Source organism: Mus musculus, chromosome 6 (assembly GCF_000001635.26).
Source record: "Mus musculus strain C57BL/6J chromosome 6, GRCm38.p6 C57BL/6J".
In the NCBI taxonomy this organism is placed as follows: domain Eukaryota; kingdom Metazoa; phylum Chordata; class Mammalia; order Rodentia; family Muridae; genus Mus; species Mus musculus.
The window spans coordinates 70,177,732-70,202,633 of record NC_000072.6 but is presented as its reverse complement, the minus strand read 5'-3'; the positions used below and the strand labels follow the sequence as shown (position 1 = coordinate 70,202,633).

General features: G+C 40.7%; 1 gene segment (V, D, J or C) and 1 further gene; both read right to left on the bottom strand.

Annotated features, from left to right (window-relative positions):
- Igk (immunoglobulin kappa chain complex) overlaps nucleotides 1-24,902 on the bottom strand; it is a 3,171,119-nt gene that overhangs the window by 524,121 nt on the left and 2,622,096 nt on the right.
- Nucleotides 8,837-9,406, bottom strand: Igkv8-26 (immunoglobulin kappa variable 8-26). The segment is given in 2 exon segments: nucleotides 8,837-9,158; nucleotides 9,358-9,406. Coding segments are annotated over 2 exon segments (371 nt in total).

Below are 24,902 nucleotides of genomic sequence, written 5' to 3'. Positions count from 1 at the left end.
CCAACAAAGTAATGGGTACAGAAAATGTGGTTCATTTACACACTAAAACACTACTCAGCTATTAAGAACTAGAACATCCTGAGTTTTGTAGACAAATGTATGGAACTTTATTTATATTTGAAATGTCATTCTCCTTTCCTTTCCCCTCTGAAAACCCCTATTCCATTCCCCATATCCCTATTTACCAACACACCCACCCTACTCCCCTGTGTTGGCAACCCCCTAAAATGGGGCATGAGCCTTCTCAGGATCAAGGGCCTCTCCTCTCATTGATGTCCAACAAGGCCATCCTCTTCTACATATGCAGCAGGACTCATGGGTCCCTCCATGTGTACTCTTTGGCTGGTGGTTTAGTCCCTCCTGGGCATATACCTAGAAGGTGCTCCAACATATTATAAGGACATATACTCCATTATGTTCATAGCAGCCTCATTTATAATAGCTAGACGCTGGAAAGAACCAAGATATCCCTCAATAGAAGAATGGATACAGAAATTGTGGTACATTTACACAATGGAATACTACTCAGCTATTAAAAACAATGAATTCATGAAATTCTTAGGCAAATGAATGGAACTATAGTATATCATCTTGAGTGAGGTAACCCAATCACAAAAGAACACACATGGTATAGACTTACTGATAAGTGGATATTATCCCAATAGCTAGGAATACTCAAGATACAATTCATACACCAAATCAAGTTCAAGAAGAAGGAAGACCAAAGTATGGATACATCGGTCCTTTTTAGAAGGGGAAACAAAATGCCCATGGGAGGAGATACAGAGGCAAAGTGTGGAGCAGAGACTCCATCCCATACACAGTCACTAAACCCAGACACTACTGTGGCTGCCAATAAGTGATTGCTGACAGGAGCCTGATATAGCTGTCTCGTTTTTGCCAGTGCCTGTCAAATACATGGGTGGATGCTCTCAGCAAACCATTGGAATGGGCACAAAGTCCCCAATGGAGGAGCTAGAGAAAGAACAGAAGGAGTTGAAGGAGCTTTTAGCCCCATAGGAGGAATAACAATGTGAACCAACAAGTACCCCCAGAGCTCCCAGGGACTAAACTAAACCACCAACCAAAGGAACTTAATTATACTATGTACAGGGAAATATACACATCAGTATAAACACTGTATGTTTCATGGTTTTACTTTTTGCCTTAGGTCACTATTCTTATGATGAAACATCACAAGAAAAACAATTTGGGGAGGAAAGGGTTGATGTTCTTCCACTTCCTTAGTCCATCACCGAAGGAAGTCAGAACAGAAACTCAAACAAGCCAGGGCAGGAATCTGGAAGCTGGAGCTGGTGCAGAGACCACTAAGGGGTGCTGATTACTACCTTGCTCACATGGCTTGCTAAGCCTGCTGTCTTATAAAACTCAGACCACAATCTTAGGGGTGGCATCACTGATATTTTAGGGGTTATTCTCACATCATTTACTAATTAAGAAAATGCTCTATAGGCTTGCCAATATACCAATCTTGTCAAGGCATTTAATCAATGTTCCCTACTCTCAGATGACTCCATTGTATATCAAGTTGGCATAAATCTAGCCAGTACACTTTTTTTCAAGAAACCTGAAGATCTTTGGCAGAGTTGTCTAGAGAGTTTGAATGTCATTGATCCACAAGCCCAGGAATTTCTTGCTTAGACATAGAAAACTGTGTGAAAAAATTCCTTACTCTGCTGACAATAATAGCTTGCAGCATTGCTGTCCTCTACAGGATAAATTGTGAGTTTGAAATCTGTCTCACACCAGCTACCACAGAATCTGACATAAACACCAGACTCTACACTGTATGCTTCATAAATCAGGACTATGGGAAGCTGTTCTGGGTTCTGCTGATACCACTGCATACTGTTGTTGCACAGTGTGTCAGTGACGCTCTCACAGGACTTGCAGGATATGTTGTCTCTTTGTCCCAGAGACACAACAAAACAAGCTGAAGTCTGGGTCAGCACAATGTCCCCAGTAGAGCCTGGAATGATAAATATGCAAACACTACTGTTACAGGCATACTGAAACCATCTCAGTGTGATACATATGACACCTATGAAAACTGTCACAAGCATCACTCTGAACTATTAGGAAATAAAAGGCAAAATGTGATAGTTAAAATGCCATGATTCCAATGATCAAGATCCTAGAGACATGAAAAGCACACATGACTACTGTAGAAACTCACAATGCTTTGCTGTGCTGTCTCACCTGGTACTCAGGGCATCAGAACCCACAGCAGGAGAGTAGCTGACCCCATCTCTTACAACTCGACTAGGCACTCCTTAGTAGGTCACAAACTGAAGATTCTTTCAGGATCCTGGGCGTTTGTCTAATGATTCAACATGAAAAGCAGCTCAGTAAAGCTCAAAATCAGAGGGACACTTTCTCTCATCACAGTGGTAGTTTGGTTGGCAAAACCATTTACAGAGTGGTTCAAACACATCCTAAGGATTTTATGACTGTCCTTTTCAGTTTTCACCACATTTTTATTCAAAAGACTTTTATATAATATATTTTGATAATATATTCCTTTCCCCAACTCCTAAATTATTCTTTCCTCCTTTCTATCCACCAAAGTTCATATTCTCCCTCTCTCTTTTTCTTTCTTTCTTTCTTTCTTTCTTTCTTTCTTTCTTTCTTTCTTTCTTTCTTTCTTTCTTTCTTTCTTTCTTTCTCTCTCTCTCTCTCTCTCTCTCTCTCTCTCTCTCTCTCAAAAACCCAATTTCTAAAAAGTCATTTATTTAATTAATTTTTACACTCCATATTTTGTTCCCTCCCCCACCCACCCTCTGACTGTTCCATATCCCATACCTCCTCCTACCTCCTGTATCCATGTGGATGTCCCCATTTCCTACTTCACATGATCTCTAAACTCTATGGGACCTCCAGTCTGTCTCTGTCTTTGTCTCTGTCTCTGTCTCTCTCCCTCTCTCTCTCTCTCTGTCTCTCTCTCTCTCTCTTTGATTCTCATGCTTTCAGTTAATTCAATAGAAAGCAGATTATGAGATTGCCCCATGGTGCCAACTTTGCCCCATAATAGTTTGTGAGTGGCAACATGAAGTAACATCTGTTGTATCACATAGAAGAAAGGACAAGTGTTTTTCCTAGAATTTGCCACCAGTGGAGCTCATGATCTTTGATTCAAAACAGAGTTTTCCAGGCTTTCTTATATTTTTAATAGATATTTTCTTTATTGACATTTCAAATGTTATCCTCTTTCCTGGTTTCCCCTCAGAAAATCACCTACCCCTTCCCCCCTCTACCTGTTCACCCACCCACCCACACCTGCTTCCTGACCCTAACATTCCCCTACACTGGGACATAGAGCTTTCACAGGACCAAGGGGCTGTCCTCCCACTGGTGACCCATTAGGCTGTCCTCTGCTAAATATGCAGCTGGAGCCATAAGTCCCACCATGTGTACTCTTTGGTTGGTGGTTTGGTCCCTGGGAGCTCTAGGGTACGGGTTAGTTCATATTGTAGTTCCTCCTATGGGGCTGCAAACCGCGTCAGCCTTTCTTTAGCTCCTTCATTGGGGATCCTATGCTCAGTCCAATGGATGGCTGTGAGCATCCACTTCTGTATTTGTCAGGCACTGACAAAGCCTCTCAGGAGACAGCTATATCAGGTTCCTGTCATCAAGCACTTGTTGGCATCCACAATAGTGTCTGAGTTTGGTGAGTGTATATGGGATGGATCCACAGGTGGGGCAGTTTCTGAATAGTCAGTCCTTCAGTTACTGCTCCACACCTTGTCTCTGTAGCTCCTTCCATGGTATTTTGTTCCCCCTTCTAAGAAGGATCAACGTATCCACACTTTGTTCTTCCTTCTTCTTGAGCTTTATATGATCTGTGAATTTTATCTTGGGTATTCCTAGCTAATGGGCTAATATCCACTTATCAGTGATGGCATATAATGTGTGTTCTTTTGTGATGGGATACCTCAATCAGGATGGTATTTTCTAGGTATATTCATGTGACTAAGAATTACATAAATTCATTGTTTTTAATACATGAGTAGTACTCCAATGTGTGAATGTACTACATTTTCTGTATCCATTCCTCTGTTGAAGGACATCTGGGTTCTTTCTAGATTCTGACTATTATAAATAAGGCTGCTATGAACATAGTGGGGCATGTGATCTTATTACATGTTAGAGCATCTTCTGGGTATATAACCAGGAGTGGTATTGCTGGGTACTTAGGTAGTACTATATTCAATTTCTTGAGGAAATGCCAAACTGATTTCCAGAGTGGTTGTACCAACTTGCAATCCCACCAACAATGGAGGAGTGTTCCTCTTTCTCCACATACTTGCCAGCATCTTCTGTCACCTGAGCTTTTGATCTTAGCCACTCTGACTGGTGTGAGGTGGAATCTCAGGGTTGTTTTGATTTCATTTCCCTGAAGACTAAAGATGTGCTTCTCAGCCATTTGGAATTACTCAGTTGAAAATTTTTTGTTTAGCTCTGTACTCCAATTTTTTATAGGGTTATTTGGTTCTCCTGAGTCTAACTTCTTGAGTTCTTTCAAGTTATTGGATATTAGACCTCTATCAAAGGATTGGTAAATATCTTTTTCAAATCTGTTGGTTGCCTTTTTGTCTTATCGACAGTGTCTTTTGCCTTACAAAAGCTTTGCAATTTTATGAGGCCGCATTTGTTAATTCTTGATCTTAGAGAATAAGCTATTGGTGTTCTGTTCAGGAAAATTCCCCCCTGTACCCATGTGCTTGATGGTCTTCCCCACTTTCTGTTCTATTAGTTTCAGTGTAACTCATTTTATGTTGAAGTCCTTGATCCACTTGGACTTCAGCTTTGTATAAGGAGATAAGAATGGATCGTCCTTCCTTCCATCTCAGCTCTGAACTTTGTCTCTGTATTTTGTTCCCCTTCTAGGAAGGAATGAAGTATCCACACTTTGGTCTTCCTTCTTCTTGAGTTTCATGTGTTTTGCAAGTTGTATCTTGGGTATTCTAAGAAATTGCCCCACCCGGGGATCCATCCCACATACATTCACCAATCCCAGACACTATTGCCTATGCCAACAAGATTGTGCTGACAGGACCCTTATAGAGCTATCTCTTGTGAGGTTATGCCTGTGTCTGGCAAATACAGAAGTGGATACTCACAGTGTGGAACACAGGGCCTCTAATGAAAGAGCTAGAGAAAGTACCCAAGGAGCTAAAGGGGTCTGCAACCCTATAGGAGGGACAACAATATAAACTAACCAGTACCCCCCAAGAGCTGTGTCTCTAGTTCCATATGTAGCAGAGGATGGCCTAGTTGGCCATCAATGGTAGGAGAGGCCTTTGGTCTTGCAAAAATCATATGTCCCAGTACAGGGGAATGCCAGGGCCAGGAAGCAGAAGTGGGTGGGTTGGGAAGAAGGGCAGGGGGAGGGTATAGGGGACTTTTGGGGTAGCATTTGAAATGTAAATGGAGTAAATATTTAATAAAAAAGGAAAAAAAAAGAATGGATCAATTTTCATTATTTGACATGCTAACCACCAGTTGAGTCAGAACCACTTGTTGAAAATTCTGTCTTTTTTCCACTGGATGATTTTAGCTCCTTTGTCAAAGATCAAGTGACCATAATTGTGTGGATTCATTTCTGGGTCTTCAATTGTATTCCATTGATCTACCTGCTTGTCACTGTATCAATACTATGAAGTTTTTATCACAATTTCTCTATAGTACAGCTTGAGGTCAGGGATGATGATTCCACCAGAGGTTCTTTTATTTTGGGGAATACTTTTTGCTATCCTAAGTATTTTGTTATTCCAAATGATTTTTCAAATAGCTCTTTTTAACTCTGCGAAGAATTGTGTTTAAATTTTGCTGGGGATTCCATTCAATCTGTAGATTGCTTTTGGCAAGATGGTCATTTTTATTATATTAATCCTGCCAATTCATTAGCATGGGAGATATTTCCATCTTCTGAGATCTTCAATTTCTTTCTTCAGAGACTTGAAGTTCTTATCATACAGATCTTTTACTTCCTTAGTTATTATTCAAATTTTTCACTTTCTTAGTTCGAGTCACACCAACGTATTTTACATTATATGTGACTATTGAGAAGGGTGTTGTTTCCCTAATTTCTTTCTCAGCCTGTTTATCCTTTGTGTGTGTAGAGAAAGGCCACTGACTTTTTGGAGTTAATTTTATATCCACTAAAGTTTTTATCAGGTTTAGGAGGTCTTTGGTGGAATTTTTAGGTTCACTTATATGAAATATATCATCTGCAAATAGTAAAATTTTGATTTCTTCCTTTCCAATGTGTATCCATTTCAGGTCCTTTTGTTATCTAATTACTGTGGCTAGGACTTCAAGTACTATATTGAATAGGTAGGGAGAGAGTAGACAGTCTTGTCTAGTCCTTGATTTTAGTAGGATTACTTCAAATTTCTCTCCATTTAGTTTGATGGTTGGTAGTTGTTTGCTGTATATTGCTTTTATTATGTTTAGGTATGGGCCTTGAATTCCTGATATTTCCAAGACTTTTACCATGAAGGGGTGTTGTATTTTGGCCTCCAGTCTCTTGAGGGTTAGGTGCATCATTTCTGAATGAACACAGGCCCAGAAGTTCTCTCCTGCAAATGTGTTTTGAAGGCCTCATTTCAGCTGGTGTATGCTGCCTGTTTGGTGATCCCATATTTTAGAGATCTTGGAGGTCCAATTTTTTTTTTAAACTGTAAGATAAATACAAGTGCTCTATAGATACTCTACTATAAATAATTTGAGAGGTTTTTGGAACATTTTCAAATCTCAACAATATCAAAGTTTTCAGGCAACAGTTCTTTTCATGTTGTGATCCTTAGCAAGAAGACAAAGCAACTGGATCTTATTCATGAATTAAAGGATATGGCTTCCTCTGGGTTTCAAAAAGAATTTACACTACTGAATAGCCTTCACACCAAATATACAAATGTCCTTAGGAGCTAAGGTTATAACAGACATGAGCAGAAACACAGATCATTGTGAATAACACAGTCATCCCGTACTCTAGTCCAAAATTCAATGCTAGACCGACAAGATATTCTGAAGACAGAGCATTTGTCCCACTGGGTCATATTTGTGATGGCAGAACCTAGTATCTCAGGCTCTACAGGCAAAACAAAACAAAACAAAACAACAACAAAAAACAGATAAAAATATTTCAAAGTCATATGTGGCCCCAGAAACAAGGGCAACAGATATCATAAATTCTCTCCTTTGTGGTTCCTAAATATGTTTTATGTAAAGTTCATGCGGATATATATTTATAAGTGTGTATCTCTGAATGTGTTCCTTCATGTATGTGAATACATGTATGTATGTGCATATATGTATGTGGTGTTTATTTGTGTATACATGTGACTGTGTTTATCTATGTGTACATATGTATGTATGTGCATACACACTGACATATATGTGTGTGTGTTTAAGATAGAAAGAGGAGAAACAGAGAATAAGACAAAGAGAGAGAGGGGGTGAGACTCAAAAGAAAAAAAATACAAGATGTTGGGGTACATAGTGTGAAAGTGTATCTCTGTGTGTTCAGTTGTTAACTATGTAACAAGAAGAGAGCTAAATGCTTCTGGCAGGACTCTTGTATTGTCATTTCTATGGCTCATCAGTGGGTTTGCTATTTTGTAAATATTCATTTTTCCCTACCTTCCTAAGGCAATCAAAAATGTATCTAATTGCCTATAGCAAAGAGCTAAAACCCCATGGTCAGACAGGAAGTGGAAGGTCGAACTTCTGGGCAGAGAGAGGAATGCTAGAAGAAGAGACATGTGATAGATTCAGCCAATGGACACAGATGTGAACAGATGAACCAAAGCCAAGCACAAAGTTAGAGCTGGCCATGTAGAGAGACTTAGTACCAGGACTAGTCAAGTTCGTGTAGCTGGGAGACTGCCCAGCAAAAATATTAAAAAGCCTCTGCATCAATATTTGTGTTGCTGGTAGGTCAATTATAGTTCCACTACAAGAAGAGAAAAGGGAAATGGGTAAACTCAGTAGATATGGTCAAAATATATGTACTTGAAAGATATTCTGTTATTAAATTGTGTAAAATGTGTACATAAGAAGAAAGAAGTTTAAGAAGCAGCAACATTGCACCAAGGACAAAGACACTTGCCACCAAGCTGAGTCTCAGAGTAAGACCTCAAAAGCTATTGAGAAAACCAGAATCAGCTCCTAGTTATCTTTTGACCTCCACAAAAGTAGCATTGCACATATTCATCTACATGTACACACACACACACACACACACACAGAGAGAGAGAGAGAGAGAGAGAGAGAGAGAGATGCACGTGTACATAAAGAGAACTAATTACATAAAAGGAATACAAATAAGAGAGTCAGAAAAGGAAAAGAATAGTCAGAAAAAGATGGATAACGTTAAGGAAGTAACAAAACCTCGTAGGAACTAGAAAATGCAAGAAACAATTTTTTTTCTACACACTCCTAACCAAAATAAAGTTTACCAACATCACTACATCAGCCCATAGGGTTTTACCTTGGATACAAGATTTATAGAACTATAAAAAGATAAATTCCTCATATTCAATCAACATAGTTTGTGGTAAATGGTTACAGAAGGAATAGAAAAATAACAGTGTTTTTTTTTTTCTCTGCATTTTGGTACTTAGAGTTTTTATAACAAAAGACAAAGTGTCATTGAACAGATGCCTTTTTATTGGGTTCTGTAAACTTGTTAGTTTTTCAGGCATGCTAGGTCTCAGGCAGACAGGGGAAGTGGGCATGCCCAGGGCTCTGTGTGGTGTACACAGCTGTTTAAATTCTCAAGGAGGTTTGTGTAGGCGGCTGAAGCTCTGTGGGGGGGAGAAAGCTGCCATGATTGTGTTGACAGTAATAAACTGCTAGGTCTTCAGCATGCACATTGCTAATGGTGAGAGTGAAGTCTGTCCCAGATCCACTTCCTGTGAACCGATCAGGGACCCAAGATTCTCTAATGGATGCCCCATAGATAAGCAGTTTAGGAGGCTGCCTTTGTTTCTGCTGGTACCAGGACAAGTAGTTCTTTTGGTTTACACTCCACAAAAGACTCTGACTGGACTTGCAGCTCATAGTGACCTTCTCTCCTGCTGTCACAGCCAGGGAGGATGGAGACTGGGTCATCACAATGTCCCCACAGGTATCTACAATAGTGAGTAGATAGTGAAAATGCATACATACACATAGATTATAATAACAGTTGAAATTTTTCATTTAAATGACCTTATAATGTCATAATGTCAGAACATTATTTGCAAGAAATATCACACACTGGCAAAAATTGCAAATTCCTTATTACAAAGATGAAACTTTGAAAAGGTTTTAATACTTTAAATTTCTTACCAGATACCCAAAGCAGCAAGAACATGAGGACATGGTTCTGTGATTCCATCTTTCTCCCCCCTGCCTGACTGATGCAGTTCAGTCATAATGCAAAGGCCTGGTTTATAAATTCTGAGTAGCTAGGCTGGGCTGGAGGAACTCATGCAAAGTAGACAGACAGTACAAAAGCAAATGCCTGGTCAGTGTCCGTGTGAGTGCTTGGAGTCAATCAACAGGCAAAAATGCCATCAGAGAGAGCATAAGAAGACACTGAAAGTGTTTGTCTTTCTCATCTCCAACATCAATTTACTGTGGAATCTAATAGGTTTGGGTTAAAATATAAGACATATTTAAATCAGGTGACATTTGTAGAAATTTTAGGAAAGCTATCTTAGATTGACAATTCTAGATAAGATATGCTGAGAAAAATCAGAAGAATACAAGAAGGAAGCCGAGTAAGAAAAATATCAGATAAAAGATAATAATGGATAGGAAGGGAAAGAAGAGAGTCCACATATATTGAAGTTAAATTTGTTCATTTTCTCCCATTTCCAAATTCACTCTTTTTTTAAAATTTTTTATTAGGTATTTAGCTCATTTACATTTCCAATGCTATACCAAAAGTCCCCCATACACACCCACCCCCACTCCCCTACCCACCCACTCCCCCTTTTTGGGCCTGGCGTTCCCCTGTACTGGGGCATATAAAGTTTGCGTGTCCAATGGGCCTCTCTTTCCAGTGATGGCCGACTAGGCCATCTTTTGATACATATGCAGCTAGAGTCAAGAGCTCCGGGGTACGGGTTAGTTCATAATGTTGTTCCACCTATAGGGTTGCAGATCCCTTTAGCTCCTTGGGTACTTTCTCTAGCTCCTCCATTGGGAGCCCTGTGATCCATCCATTAGCTGACTGTGAGCATCCACTTCTGTGTTTGCTAGGCCCCGGCATAGTCTCACAAGGGACAACTACATCTGGGTCCTTTCAATAAAATCTTGCTAGTGTATGCAATGGGGTCAGCGTTTGGATGCTGATTATGGGGTGGATCCCTGGATATGGCAGTCTCTACATGGTCCATCCTTTCATCTCAGCTCCAAACTTTGTCTCTGTAACTCCTTCCAAGGGTGTTTTGTTCCCACTTCTAAGGAGGGGCATAGTGTCCACACTTCAGTCTTCATTTTTCTTGAGTTTCATGTGTTTAGGAAGTTGTATCTTATATCTTGGGTATCCTAGGTTTTGGGCTAATATCCACTTATCAGTGAGTACATATTGTGTGAGTTCCTTTGTGAATGTGTTACCTCACTCAGGATGATGTCCTCCAGGTCCATCCATTTGCCTAGGAATTTCATAAATTCATTCTTTTTAATAGCTGAGTAGTACTCCATTGTGTAGATGTACCACATTTTCTGTATCCATTCCTCTGTTGAGGGACATCTGGGTTCTTTCCAGCTTCTGGCTATTATAAATAAGGCTGCTATGAACATAGTGGAGCATGTGTCCTTCTTACCAGTTGGGGCATCTTCTGGATATATGCCCAGGAGAGGTATTGCTGGATCCTCCGGTAGTACTATGTCCAATTTTCTGAGGAACCACCAGACTGATTTCCAGAGTGGTTGTACAAGCCTGCAATCCCACCAACAATGGAGGAGTGTTCTTTCTCCACATCCTCGCCAGCATCTGCTGTCACCTGAATTTTTTATCTTAGCCATTCTGACTGGTGTGAGGTGGAATCTCAGGGTTGTTTTGATTTGCATTTCCCTGATGATTAAGGATGTTGAACATTTTTTCAGGTGCTTCTCTGCCATTCGGTAATCCTCAGGTGAGAATTCTTTGTTCAGTTCTGAGCCCCATTTTTTAATGGGGTTATTTGATTTTCTGAAGTCCACCTTCTTGAGTTCTTTATATATGTTGGATATTAGTCCCCTATCTGATTTAGGATAGGTAAAGATCCTTTCCCAATCTGTTGGTGGTCTTTTTGTCTTATTGACGGTGTCTTTTGCCTTGCAGAAACTTTGGAGTTTCATTAGGTCCCATTTGTCAATTCTCGATCTTAGAGCACAAGCCATTGCTGTTCTGTTCAGGAATTTTTCCCCTGTGCCCATATCTTCAAGGCTTTTCCCCACTTTCTCCTCTATAAGTTTCAGTGTCTCTGGTTTTATGTGAAGTTCCTTGATCCACTTAGATTTGACCTTAGTACAAGGAGATAGGAATGGATCAATTCGCATTCTTCTACATGATAACAACCAGTTGTGCCAGCACCGATTGTTGAAAATGCTGTCTTTATTCCACTGGATCGTTTTAGCTCCCTTGTCGAAGATCAAGTGACCATAGGTGTGTGGGTTCATTTCTGGGTCTTCAATTCTATTCCATTGGTCTACTTGTCTGTCTCTATACCAGTACCATGCAGTTTTTATCACAATTGCTCTGTAGTAAAGCTTTAGGTCAGGCATGGTGATTCCACCAGAGGTACTTTTATCCTTGAGAAGACTTTTTGCTATCCTAGGTTTTTTGTTATTCCAGACGAATTTGCAAATTGCTCCTTCTAATTCGTTGAAGAATTGAGTTGGAATTTTGATGGTGATTGCATTGAATCTGTAGATTGCTTTTGGCAAGATAGCCATTTTTACAATGTTGATCCTGCCAATCCATGAGCATGGGAGATCCTTCCATCTTCTGAGATCTTCTTTAATTTCTTTCTTCAGAGACTTGAAGTTTTTATCATACAGATCTCTCACTTCCTTAGTTGGAGTCACGCCGAGATATTTTACATTATTTGTGACTATTGAGAAGGGTGTTGTTTCCCTAATTTCTTTCTCAGCCTGTTTATTCTTTGTATAGGGAAAGGCCATTGACTTGTTTGAGTTTATTTTATATCCAGCTACTTCACCGAAGCTGTTTATCAGGTTTAGGAATTCTCTGGTAGAATTTTTGGGGTCACTTATATATACTATCATATCATCTCCAAAAAGTGATATTTTGACTTCCTCTTTTCCAATTTGTATCCCCTTGATCTCCTTTTGTTGTAGAATTGCTCTGGCTAATACTTCAAGTACTATGTTGAAAAGGTAGGGAGAAAGTGGGCAGCCTTTTCTAGTCCCTGATTTTAGTGGGATTGCTTCCAGCTTCTCTCCATTTACTTTGATGTTGGCTACTGGTTTGCTGTAGATTGCTTTTATCATGTTTAGGTATGGTCCTTGAATTCCTGATCTTTCCAGAACTTTTATCATGAATGGGTGTTGGATCTTGTCAAATGCTTTTTCTGCATCTAACGAGATGATCATGTGGTTTTTGTCTTTGAGTTTGTTTATATAATGGATTACATTGATGGATTTTCATATATTAAACCATCCCTGCATCCCTGGAATAAAACCTACTTGGTCAGGATGGATGATTGCTTTAATGTGATCTTGGATTCTGTTAGCGAGAATTTTATTGAGGATTTTTGCATCGATATTCATAAGAGAAATTGGTCTGAAGTTGTCTATCTTTGTTGGATCTTTCTGTGGTTTAGGTATCAGAGTAATAGTGGCTTCATAAAATGAGTTGGGTAGAGTACCTTCTACTTCTATCTTGTGAAAAAGTTTGTGCAGAACTGGAATTAGATCTTCTTTGAAGGTCTGATAGAACTCTGCACTAAACCCGTCTGGTCCTGGGCTTTTTTTGGCTGGGTGACTATTTATAACTGCTTCTATTTCTTTAGGGGATATGGGACTGTTTAGAAGGTCAACTTGATCCTGATTCAACTTTGGTACCTGGTATCTGTCCAGAAATTTGTCCATTTCATCCAGGTTTTCCAGTTTTGTTGAGTATAGCCTTTTGTAGAAGGATCTGATGGTGTTTTGGATTTCTTCAGGATCTGTTGTTATGTCTCCCTTTTCAGTTCTGATTTTGTTAATTAGGATTTTGTCCCTGTGCCCTCTAGTGAGTCTAGCTAAGGGTTTATCTATCTTGTTGATTTTCTCAAAGAACCAACTCCTTGTTTGGTTAATTCTTTGAATAGTTCTTCTTGTTTCCACTTGGTTGATTTCACCCCTGAGTTTGATTATTTCCTGCCGTCTACTCCTCTTGGCTGAATTTGCTTCCTTTTTTTCTAGAGCTTTTAGATGTGTTGTCAAGCTGCTAGTATGTGCTCTCTCCTGTTTCTTCTTGGGGGCACTCAGAGCTATGAGTTTCCCTCTTAGAAATGCTTTCATTGTGTCCCATAGGTTTGGGTATGTTGTGGCTTCATTTTCATTAAACTCTAAAAAGTCTTTAATTTCTTTCTTTATTCCTTCCTTGACCAAGGTATCATTGAGAAGAGTGTTGTTCAGTTTCCACGTGAATGTTGGCTTTCCATTATTTATGTTGTTATTGAAGATCAGCCTTAGGCCATGGTGGTCTGATAGGATACATGGGACAATTTCAATATTTTTGTATCTGTTGAGGTCTGTTTTGTGACCAATTATATGGTCAATTTTGGAGAAGGTCCCGTGATGTGCTGAGAAGAAGGTATATCCTTTTGTTTTAGGATAAAATGTTCTGTAGATATCTTTCAGATCCATTTGTTTCATCACTTCTGTTAGTTTCAGTGTGTCCTTGTTTAGTTTCTGTTTCCATGATCTGTCCATTGGTGAAAGTGGTGTGTTGAAGTCTCCCACTATTATTGTGTGAGGTGCAATGTGTGCTTTGAGCTTTACTAAAGTATCTTTAATGAATGTGGCTGCCCTTGTATTTGGAGCATAGATATTCAGAATTGAGAGTTCCTCTTGGAGGATTTTACCTTTGATGAGAATGAAGTGCCCCTCCTTGTCTTTTTTGATGACTTTGGGTTGGAAGTCAATCTTATCAGATATTAGGATGGCTACTCCAGCTTGTTTCTTCATACCATTTGCTTGGAAAATTGTTTTCCAGCCTTTCATTCTGAGGTAGTGTCTATCTTTTTCTCTGAGATATGTTTCCTGTAAGCAGCAAAATGTTGGGTCTTGTTTGTGTAGCCAGTTTGTTAGTCTATGTCTTTTTATTGGGGAGTTGAGACCATTGATGTTAAGAGATATTTAGGAAAAGTAATTGTTGCTTCCTGTTATTTTTGTTGTTATAGTTGGCATTCTGTTCTTGTGGCTGTCTTCTTTTAGGTTTGTTGAGGGATTACCTTCCTGTTTTTTCTAGGGCGTTGTTCCCGTTCTTGTATTGGTTTTTTTCTGTTACTATCCTTTGAAGGGCTGGATTCGTGGAGAGATAATGTGTGAATTTGGTTTTGTCGTGGAATACTTTGGTTTCTCCATCTATGGTAATTGAGAGTTTGGCTGGGTATAGTAGCCTGGGCTGCAGTTTGTGTTCTCTTAGTGTCTGTATAACATCTGTCCAGGCTCTTCTGGCTTTCATAGTCTCTGGTGAAAAATCTGGTGTAATTCTGATAGGCTTGCCTTTATATGTTACTTGACCTTTTTCCCTTACTGCTTTTAGTATTCTATCTTTATTTAGTGCATTTGTTGTTCTGATTATTATGTGTCGGGAGGAATTTCTTTTCTGGTCCAGTCTATTTGGAGTTCTGTAGGCTTCTTGTATGTTCATAGGCATCTCTTTCTTTAGATTTGGGAAATTTTCTTCAACAATTTTGTTGAAGATGTTTGCTGGTCCTTTGAGTTGAAAATCTTCATTCTCATCCACTCCTATTATCCGTAGGTTTGGTCTTCTCGTTGTGTCCTGGATTTCCTGGATATTTTGAGTTAGGATCTTTTTGCATTTTCCATTTTCTTTGATTGTTGTGCCGATGTTCTCTATGGAATCTTCTGCATCTGAGATTCTCTCTTCCATCTCTTGTATTCTGTTGCTGATGCTCAAATCTATGGTTCCAGATTTCTTTCCTAGGGTTTCTATCTCCAGTGTTGCCTCACTTTGAGTTTTCTTTATTGTGTCTACTTCCCTTTTTAGGTCTAGTATGGTTTTGTTCATTTCCATCACCTGCTTTGATGTGTTTTCCTCTTTTTCTGTAAGGACTTCTACCTGTTTGATTGTGTTTTCCTGTTTTTCTTTAAGGACTTGTAACTCTTTAGCAGTGTTCTCCTGTATTTCTTTAAGTGATTTATTAAAGTCCTTCTTGATGTCCTCTACCATCATCATGAGATATGCTTTTAAATCTAGGTCTAGTTTTTCGGGTGTGTTGGGGTGTCTTGGACTGGATGAAGTGGGAGTGCTGGGTTCTGATGATGGTGAGTGGTCTTGGTTCCTGTTAGTAAGATTCCTACGTTTACCTTTCGCCATCTGGTAATCTCTGGAGTTAGTAGTTATATTTGACTCTGTTTAGAGATTGTTCTTCTGGTGATTCTGTTACCGTCTATCAGCAGACCTGGGAGACAGATTCTCTCCTCTGAGTTTCAGTGCTCAGAGCACTCTCTGCTGGCTAGCTCTCTTACAGGGAAGGTGTGCCGAAGAAGAAGGCCCAAAACAGGGCCTTTCTCAGAAGCTGTGTTGCTTTGGCAGTTCCCAGAAGCTGTCAGCTTCTGTGGTGCAGACTTTCACCTGTGCAGACTAAATTCCTAAGTTCCAGGGATTCCAGGAACCAAGATGGCGACCGCTGCTCCTTAGGCTGAGGCCGCCTCCCAAGCCAGGCAGACACCTGTCCTCTGGTCCGGACGGTGGCCGGCTGTCTGCGGCCCGCCAAGGGTGCTGCCTCAGCGGCTCTGTGCTTCTGCCTGTCCCAGAAGCTGTCCGGTTCTCTGGCGCACCCTCTCACCTGTTCAGACTAATTTCCTAAGTTCTGCTGAGTCCCGGAACCAAGATGGCGACCGCTGCTGCTGAGGCTGAGGCTGAGGCCGCCTCCCGAGCCAGGCGGACACCTGTCCTCTGGTCCGGACCCCAAATTCACTCTTATAATGAGAACATCAACAGACATTTGGGCCCCAACTTCCAAAATAAACGTGGGAAAGAGATGCAAATAGAAGCCCATATTAGGTCTGTGGAAATCCTGGGGAAACGTTTCCTAGAATCAGTGAAGCATTAATCTCAAAGGCACACCCAACGGAAACAACTATCATGTTTCTCACAACTTCAGGGAGCTTAAAGAGGGTTATCAGTTAGGAAATGGCACATAAAACAAACCAGGTTTCTTCACCTCATCATGCCTGAACACCAGCACTACCAAAAGATATTATTCCACAGAGGTATATTCTAGAGAAATCTAGAAATTAGAAGGATTAAAACTGGCTAAATATGGTCTTGCTCACACTTCAAAAATTCTCCAGAAGGGGGCATAGCCACTCTAAATCAAGTAATGAATGAGACAAGTAGACCACAACATCAGAGATTGTTCATATCTAAAGGGAAAAAATATGTTTGATTGTGAAGGAAAATCAACAGCAATAACAGAGATGAAATAACCACCTGAATTCAGGTTAGTGAATTATGAGAGTATATATGAGATGAATCATAAATACAGTATTACATGTAGAGTACAAGAAACAGAAAAGTAAACAAAATATCACAACAGAGTGAGATTCATATCTGTATCCCTGATCTGGAGAGACAGAAGCAGGAGATCCGTGAGATTACAGCCAGCTTTGGGTACATAAATTCTAGGCCAGTCTAATCTGTGTGTGGAGGTCAGATTTCCAGATATATATCATTAATCAACTGACTACAAGACACCTCATGGCATTTGATATCCAAAGTGAATTATTCATCTGATTTTAATTTACTAACGATAAACCAGAATATTATTGAAATGAAATATGCATTTAATCAATGTGCATTTTTCTTCTATTTTGTACTAAATATATAATTTTATAGAGTAACTTTCCAGGTATAAAAGATTAAACGATTTGTGATGAGCATGTTCAGATCTCATTTATAAACCACTAACATACCAATATAACAGAGAGACAGTTTGTGGATTAAGAAAGCCCCCAATTAGCTAAAGGGGTTTGAAACCCCATAGGAAGAACAATATCAAACCACTAGATTCCCCCAGAGCTCCCAGGGACTAAAACCACCACCAAAGTATACACATGGAGTGACCCATGGCTCTAGCCGAATATGTAGCAGAGAATGGCCTTGTTGGGCATCAGTGGGAGGAGGAGCAATTGGTCCTGTGAAGGCTATGAGCACTCTCATAGAAGCAGGGGGAGGGGTATGGGATAGGGAGTTTCTGAGGGGATAGATTACATTTGACTTTTAAATAAATATAATATCCAATAAAAAAAAAGAAAGGTCCAGTCTTTGGTGTTGGTAGGCCTGATAATCCCTCAGGCATTCAGGGATAAAGGTAAAGTTGGTAAACTCTCCTGGTGGCAGCAGTCCACTGGGATTGCAAGTAAAGCTGGCTGTCCTGAATGGCAGCAGGCTTCCAGGGATATAGGCAGAGCTGGTCATCACTAATGACTTCAGGCTTCTGGTTGTCCTGTTTGCAGCAGGCCTCCAGGGATGGAAACAAAGCTGGTAGTCCATGATGGCTGTAGACCTCTGGGATTGCTGGTAGAGGTATGGACCAGAAGATGAAACAAAGAGGACAGGGCTGACCTCACAGTTGTTGGGCTTGTTGGAGAAGAGGACAGGTGACTGGCACATGAGAATCTCACCTGGATGTCCTGGGTGTCAGCAGGACTCCAGGGAAGCAGGCAGAGCTGTGGGCTAGGACATGAAGTACAGAGGGGATAGGAGGAACTCACTGCTGGGTTTTTCTGGAAAGGCCAACAGGCAGGAAATGGGTTTAGGAGTCTCAATTTGTGGTCCCTGATGGCTGTAGGACTCCATTTTTGCAGGTGGCTGTGTGTACCTGAAGATCGAGCATAGCAGGGAAAGGACACACATCACAGCTGCTAGGCATACTGGAGAACCCAGCAGACAGGGGATGGGGACTAGAATAGGGGGTGGAGGGGAGCCTAGCATAACTGCTTTCTAAGAGTCTCCACCCATCATCTGACCAAAACAAATGCAGAGACCTACATCCAAACATCAGAGTTCAAGGAGTCTTGTGAACAAGTTAGGAGAAGGACTGAGAGACCCAGAGAGGATGGGAACTCCATTAGAAGACCAACAGACTCAAATAACCTGGGCCCTTGGGGGGGGGGGGGCTCCCAGAGACTGAATAACCAATCAAACCATATTAATGGGCTGAATCTAGAGTCTTCCCAACCATCCCCCACACATATGTAGCAGATGTGCGGCTTGGTATTCATGTGAGTCCCCCAACAACTGGAACAACACTCTCTCTGATTCTGTTGCTTGACTGTGAAACTTGTTCCCCTAACTAGCCTGCCTTGACTGGGCTCAGTGGGAGAGTATGTGACTTGATGTGCCATAGTGAATTGGTCCCCAGGGTGTGCTGGGGACCTCCCCTTTTTCAGAGGAAAAAAGGAGGGGTATATGGAAGAAGAGCTGAGTAAGATGGACACTGGGAGGAAAGCAGTCTGCGATTGTAATGTAAATTGAATTAGTTAATTAGTTAGTTAACTAACAAAATAGTTTCCAAAATAAATCGAAGAATATACCAGATGAGCAAGAATCACCATCAGTTTCTAAAACAAATAGTGAAGATCTTTGCTAAACTTTTCTTTTTATTAGGTATTTTCTTCATCTACATTTCCAATGCTATCCCAAAAGTCCCCCATACCCTCCCCCCCACTCCTCTACCCACCCACTCTTACTTCTTAGCCCTGGTGTTCTCCTGTACTAAGGCATATAAAGTTTGCAAGACCAAAGGGCCTCTCTTTGCACTGATGGCTGACTAGGCCATCTTTTGATACATATGCAGCTAGAGTCAAGAGCTCCGGGGTACTGGTTAATTCATATTGTTGTTCCACCTATAGGGTTGCAGACCCCTTTAGCTCCTTGGGTACATTTCTCTAGCTCCTCCATTGGGGGCCCTGTGATCCATTCAATAGCTGACTGTGAGCATCCACTTCTGTGTTTGCTAGGCCCTGGCATAGCCTCACAAGAGACAGCTATATCAGGATCCTTTCAGCAAAATCTTGCTTTGTGACAGCTGCGGTGAGCTCAGACCATGCTCTCATGTCATTTACTAATGCTCATTCAAATTCAACAGATGGAGACAGGGGTCTGACAAATACAAAGATGCCTGCAGTTAAATATGGGCTTATCACATAATATAAGGAGAGAGCATAGGGGCTTGGGAGGTAAAATTTCCATGTTCTTTTGTGTAGAATCACAAAAGCCTGAATACCTTATTTACTGCTTTTCCCACAAATATGGTCTCCACAATATGTTCTGGTGCATTTGATTCCTTGGGCTGTCGTTTAAAATGCACTACAATCCAACTGACTCAAAATAACACAGATGAACTTCCTCCAGCCTTTGGAGCCAGGAAGTCTGAAGTTGATTATCTTGAGTTCCTGGGACACAGCAGCCTCTTCCATGGATCCACCATGCCTACAGGTCTAGGTAAATTCAGTGTTAGGTGCAAAATATACTGAGTTAATACAAGGTTAACTAGGCTTTGTTGTTGAATCACATATCTTTTATTCTTGAGAAGAATCACTGTGGCTACCCAATATCTGTGACAGAAAATATAGATATGAGAGGACTTTATAATTCAGATAAAGTATTAACATATTACATTTGCTAAGACACACAAGGTAGATTGCACTTGGAATTGAAGTGCTTCAATGCTGAAATATGGAAATTTCCATGGGTTAAGGGCAGCTTGGGCTACATGCTATCACAATCTCTTTTAGTTCACATGTGCATCATTCGTGTTGTATCTGGAAGACACTGTTTCCTTGCTGTCATCTATCCCCTCTGGCTCTCATAATCATTCCATCTCCTCTTCGTCAAAGACCTCTGAGCTCTCAGGGAGGTGTTTGGTGAAGACATTCCTTTTAAACCTGAATGTCCCAAGGTCTCTCATTCTTTTTATTTATTTATTTATTTATTTATTTATTTATTTGTTTTTTATTACATATTTTCCTCAATTACATTTCCAATGCTATCCCAAAAGTCTCCCACACCCTCCCCCCACCACTCCCCTACCCCCCGACTCCCCCTTTTTGGCTCTGGCGTTCCCCTGTACTGGGGCATATAAAGTTTGCAAATCCAATGGGCCTCTCTTTCCAGTGATGGCCTACTAGGCCATCTATTGATACATATGCAACTAGAGAAAAGAGCTCCAGGTTACTGGATAGTTCATATTATTGTTCCACATATAGGGTTGCAGTTCCCTTTACCTCCTTGGGTATTTTACCTAACTCCTCCATTGGGGGCCCTGTGATCCATCCAATAGCTGACTGTGAGCATCCACTTCTGTGTTTCCTAGGCCCCAGCATAGTCTCACAAAAGACATCTATATCTGGGTTCTTTCAGCAAAATCTTGCCTAATGTATGCGATAGTGTCAGCGTTTGAAATCTGATTATGGGATGGATCTCTGGATATGGCAATCACTAGATGGCCCATCCTTTTGTCACAGCTTCAAATTTTGTCTCTGTAACTCCTTTCATGAGTGTTTTGTTCCCATTTCTAAGAAGGGGCTAAGTGTCCAAACTTTGGTCTTCGTTCTTCTTGAGTTTCATGTGTATTGCAAATTGTATCTTATATCTTGGGTATCCTAAGTTTCTGGGCTAATATCCACTTATCAGTGAGTACATATTGTGTGAGTTCCTTTGTGATTGGGTTACCTCACTCAGGATGATGCCCTCCAGGTCCATCCATTTGCCTAGGAATTTCAAAAATTCATTCTATTTAGTAGCTGAGTAGTACTCTATTGTGTCAATGTACCACATTTTTTTGTATCCATTCCTCTGTTGAGGGGCATCTGGGTTCTTTCCAGCTTCTGGCTATTATAAATAAGGCTGCTATGAACATAGTGGAACATGTGTCCTTCTTACCAGTTGGGACATCTTCTGGATATATGCCCAGTAGAAGTATTGCTGGATCCTCCTGTTGTACTATGTCCAATTTTCTGAGGAACCACCAGACTGATTTCCAGAGTGGTTGTACAAGCTTGCAATCCCACCAACAATGGAGGAGTGTTCCTCTTTCTCCACATCCTCGCCAGCATCTGCTGTCACCTGAATTTTTGATCTTAGCCATTCTGACTGGTGTGAGATGGAATCTCAGGGTTGTTTTGATTTGCATTTCTCTGATGATTAAGGATGTTAAACATTTTTTCAGCTGCTTCTCAGCCATTCAGTATTCCTCGGATGAGAACTCTTTCTTTAGCTCTGAGCCCCAATCTTTTAAGGGGGTTGTTTGATTTTCTGGAGTCTGTCCTCTTGAGTTCTTTATATATATTGGATATTAGTCCCCTATCTGATTTAAGATAGGTAAAGATCCTTTCCCTATCTGTTGGTGGCCTTTTTGTCTTATTGACGCTGTCTTTTGCCTTGCAGAAGCTTTGCAGTTTCACGAGGTCCCATTTGTCAATCCTTGATCTTACAGTACAAGCCATTGCTGTTTTATTCAGGAATTTTTCCCCTGTGCCCATATCTTTGAGGCTTTTCCCCACTTTCTCCTCTATAAGTTTCAGTGTCTCTGGTTTTATGTGAAGTTCCTTGATTCACTTAGATTTGACCTCCAGCATTGCCTCACTTTGGGTTTTCTTTATTGTGTCTACTTCCCTTTTTAGGTCTAGTATGGTTTTTTTCATTTCCATCACCTGTTTGGATGTGTTTTCCTGTTTTCCTATAAGGACTTCTACCTGTTTGGTTGTGTTTTCCTGTTTTTCTTTAAGAACTTGTAACTCTTTAACAGTGTTCTCCTCTATTTCTTTAAGTGAGTTATTAAAGCCCTTCTTGATGTCATCTACCATCATCATGAGATATGCTTTTAAATCCAGGTCTAGCTTTTCGGTTGTGTTGGGGTGCCCAGGACTAGGTGGGGTGGGAGTCCTGCATTCTGATGATGGTGAGTGGTCTTGATTTCTGTTAGTAGGATTCTTACGTTTGCCTTTTGCCATCTGGTATTCTCTGGCGATAGTTGTTATAGTTGTCTCTGGTTAGAGCTTGTTCCTCAGGTGATTCTGTTATGCTCTATCAACAGACCTGGGAGACTAGCTCTCTCCTTAGTTTCAGTGGTCAGAGTACTCTCTGCAGGCAAGCTCTCCTCTTGCAGGGAAGGTGCCCAGATATCTGGTGTTTGAACCTGCCTCCTGGCAGAAGTTGTTTTCCACTCACCATAGGTTTTAATATCCCGTGGAAGGTCCTGTGTGGGTCCTTGTGGGTGTCCGGAGACTCCCCGGGACAGGGACCCTGGTATTGCAGTGGATTGGAAGGGACTTGTGCCCCAGGTCAGGCTGGGTTATCTGATTCCTTAATTAATGCAGTCTCAGGTCCCACGAGATTGGATTGGAGCAGGTGCTGTGTTCCACTCACCAGAGGTCTTAGGATCCCGTGGTGGATCCTGTGTGGGTCCTTGCGGGTGTCTGCAGACTCCCCGGGCCAGGGACCATGGTGCTGCACTGGGCAGGAAGGGCCTCTCATTCTTTATATATTGTTGACTTGTAAGTCTCTGTATTAGTTCCCATCTATTACAGGAGGAAGCTCCTCTAATGGTGGCTGGGCAGGACACTGATCTATGGGTATAGCAGAATATCATTAGGAGTCATTTACTTCCTGTGTTCCTTTAGCAGAACATTAGCATCTGGATTTCCCCTAGGTCTATAGCCTATCTGCTCTCAGGTTCTTGGCTATTAGAGCAATGTCATAAATGGGCTGAGTCTCATGAGTGGCTCTTACATCTGTACATTGAAGTTGGTTATTCTCCCCATCTTTCAGGTCACAGTTTACAGGCAGATTGGTAGATATCATTCTGGTAGAATGCAGAGTATCTTTCAGTAGCATGAACACTAGTCAGTAGGACTGAAAGTTGTAGTTAGACACCAAATCAATTTCTCACATAAAGAGGCAGGACCATTAAAATAATACCTGGCTTCTCAATAGAGACTGTAAAAAAAAAAAAAAATGAACGTCCTGTAAGGATGTTCTACAAACTCTGAGGAACCACAGATTCAAGCCAAGTTTCTATATTCAAGAAACCTATAAATAACAATAAACAGAGATGTTTCTGCCCGGTCCTTCCTGCTAGGAAAGACTCTTGGCTGGTATTCTCCAGTGAAGACACCATACCCTGATCCATCCTAGAGAACCCACTGTACTCAGAGCAGTTAGTAAAAATTCCTGCTCCCCCTCCAGAGACTCAGAGCTGCTGCTGGGAGCCCAGTAGACTCAGGACACATCATTCAACAAAACCCCTGCCCTTCTGAAAACCACTCTTCTTCTGTCCCTTCGGTCCCCTGCGCCTGATCCTTTCTTCTGGGGCAGATTCTTGGTTGGCCTGCTCCAGTGAAGACACCATATCCTGATCCATCCTAGAGAACCTGCTGCACTCAGAGCAGTTGAGAACCCACTGCACTCAGAGTGGTTGGGGACCCACTGTACTCAGAGCATTAGAGGACTTGCTACACTCAGAGAAGTTAGGGATCAGCTGCACTCAGAGCAGTTGGAACTAGAACAAAAAGAAGCTAACTCATCCAAGAGGAGTAGAAGGCAGGAAATAGTCAAACCCAATAGAATCAAAGAAAAGAATACAAAGAATCAACAAAACCAAAAACTAGTTCTCTGAATCAACAAGATAGATAAACCCCTAGCCAAACTAACTAAAGGGCCAAGAGGCATTATCCAAATTAATAAAATCAGAAATGAAAAGGGAGACATAACAACAGAAACGGAGGAAATTCAAAAAAATCATCAGATCGTACTCAACAAAACTGGAAAATCTAGATGAAATGGTTTTTTTAGACAGATACCGTATGCCAAAGTTAAAGCAAGAGCTAGTAAACCATCTAAACAGGCCCAACTAAACTATCTAAACCTTCCAACCAAAAATCTGAATGTTTTTATGCACAACATTATTATAAATTACCAAATGGTGATAGTGTTCCAGTTATATATGTAAAACTGAGTATGAATCAGAACTTATATTTAAAATCTTATTTGATATTTATCTATGTATGTACTGAGTTTTGAGCATTTAGCCCCTCTTACCTTCTATGTTCCTTCCCACTCTCCCTGGTGAAGACTTCTCAATATATCCTATTCTAATTTGTATTTGTTTCTTTTGTGTTCTGAGTTTAATTATGATTGTTTCATGAGTATTAATTACTTTCTGAAAAATGATTATACCACTTAAGGAAATGACCCAGTCTAATTCCAGGCACTCATTAGTTACTAATAGACCTTCCAGGAGGGATAAGAACACATGTTTGGTAAAGAGACAAATATTGTTCAAGTAAATGTGGTTGCAGTTTGCTCGTAGGTGCAATGGCCATGTTATATCCAGAAGACACTATTTCACTCCCCATAATATCTGTATCTAATGTTCTTTCTCCTTCCATGATGACCTCTTATCTATGGGGAGTGAGATATCTTTTTTATAGAAGACCACTCCACAGTCAAATATTCTCTGCACTTTGACCAATTGTAGGCTTTTTTCTTTAACCACTATCTAGAGCAGAAAGAGGATCCTAGGATGAATACTCAGAATAGTATCATTTGATTGTTTTAAGTACAAGGCTTTAGAAAGCAGTTTGATGCCATGCTCATTCTGAAAACAAAACCAATAACAGACAGACAGAGTAATGGT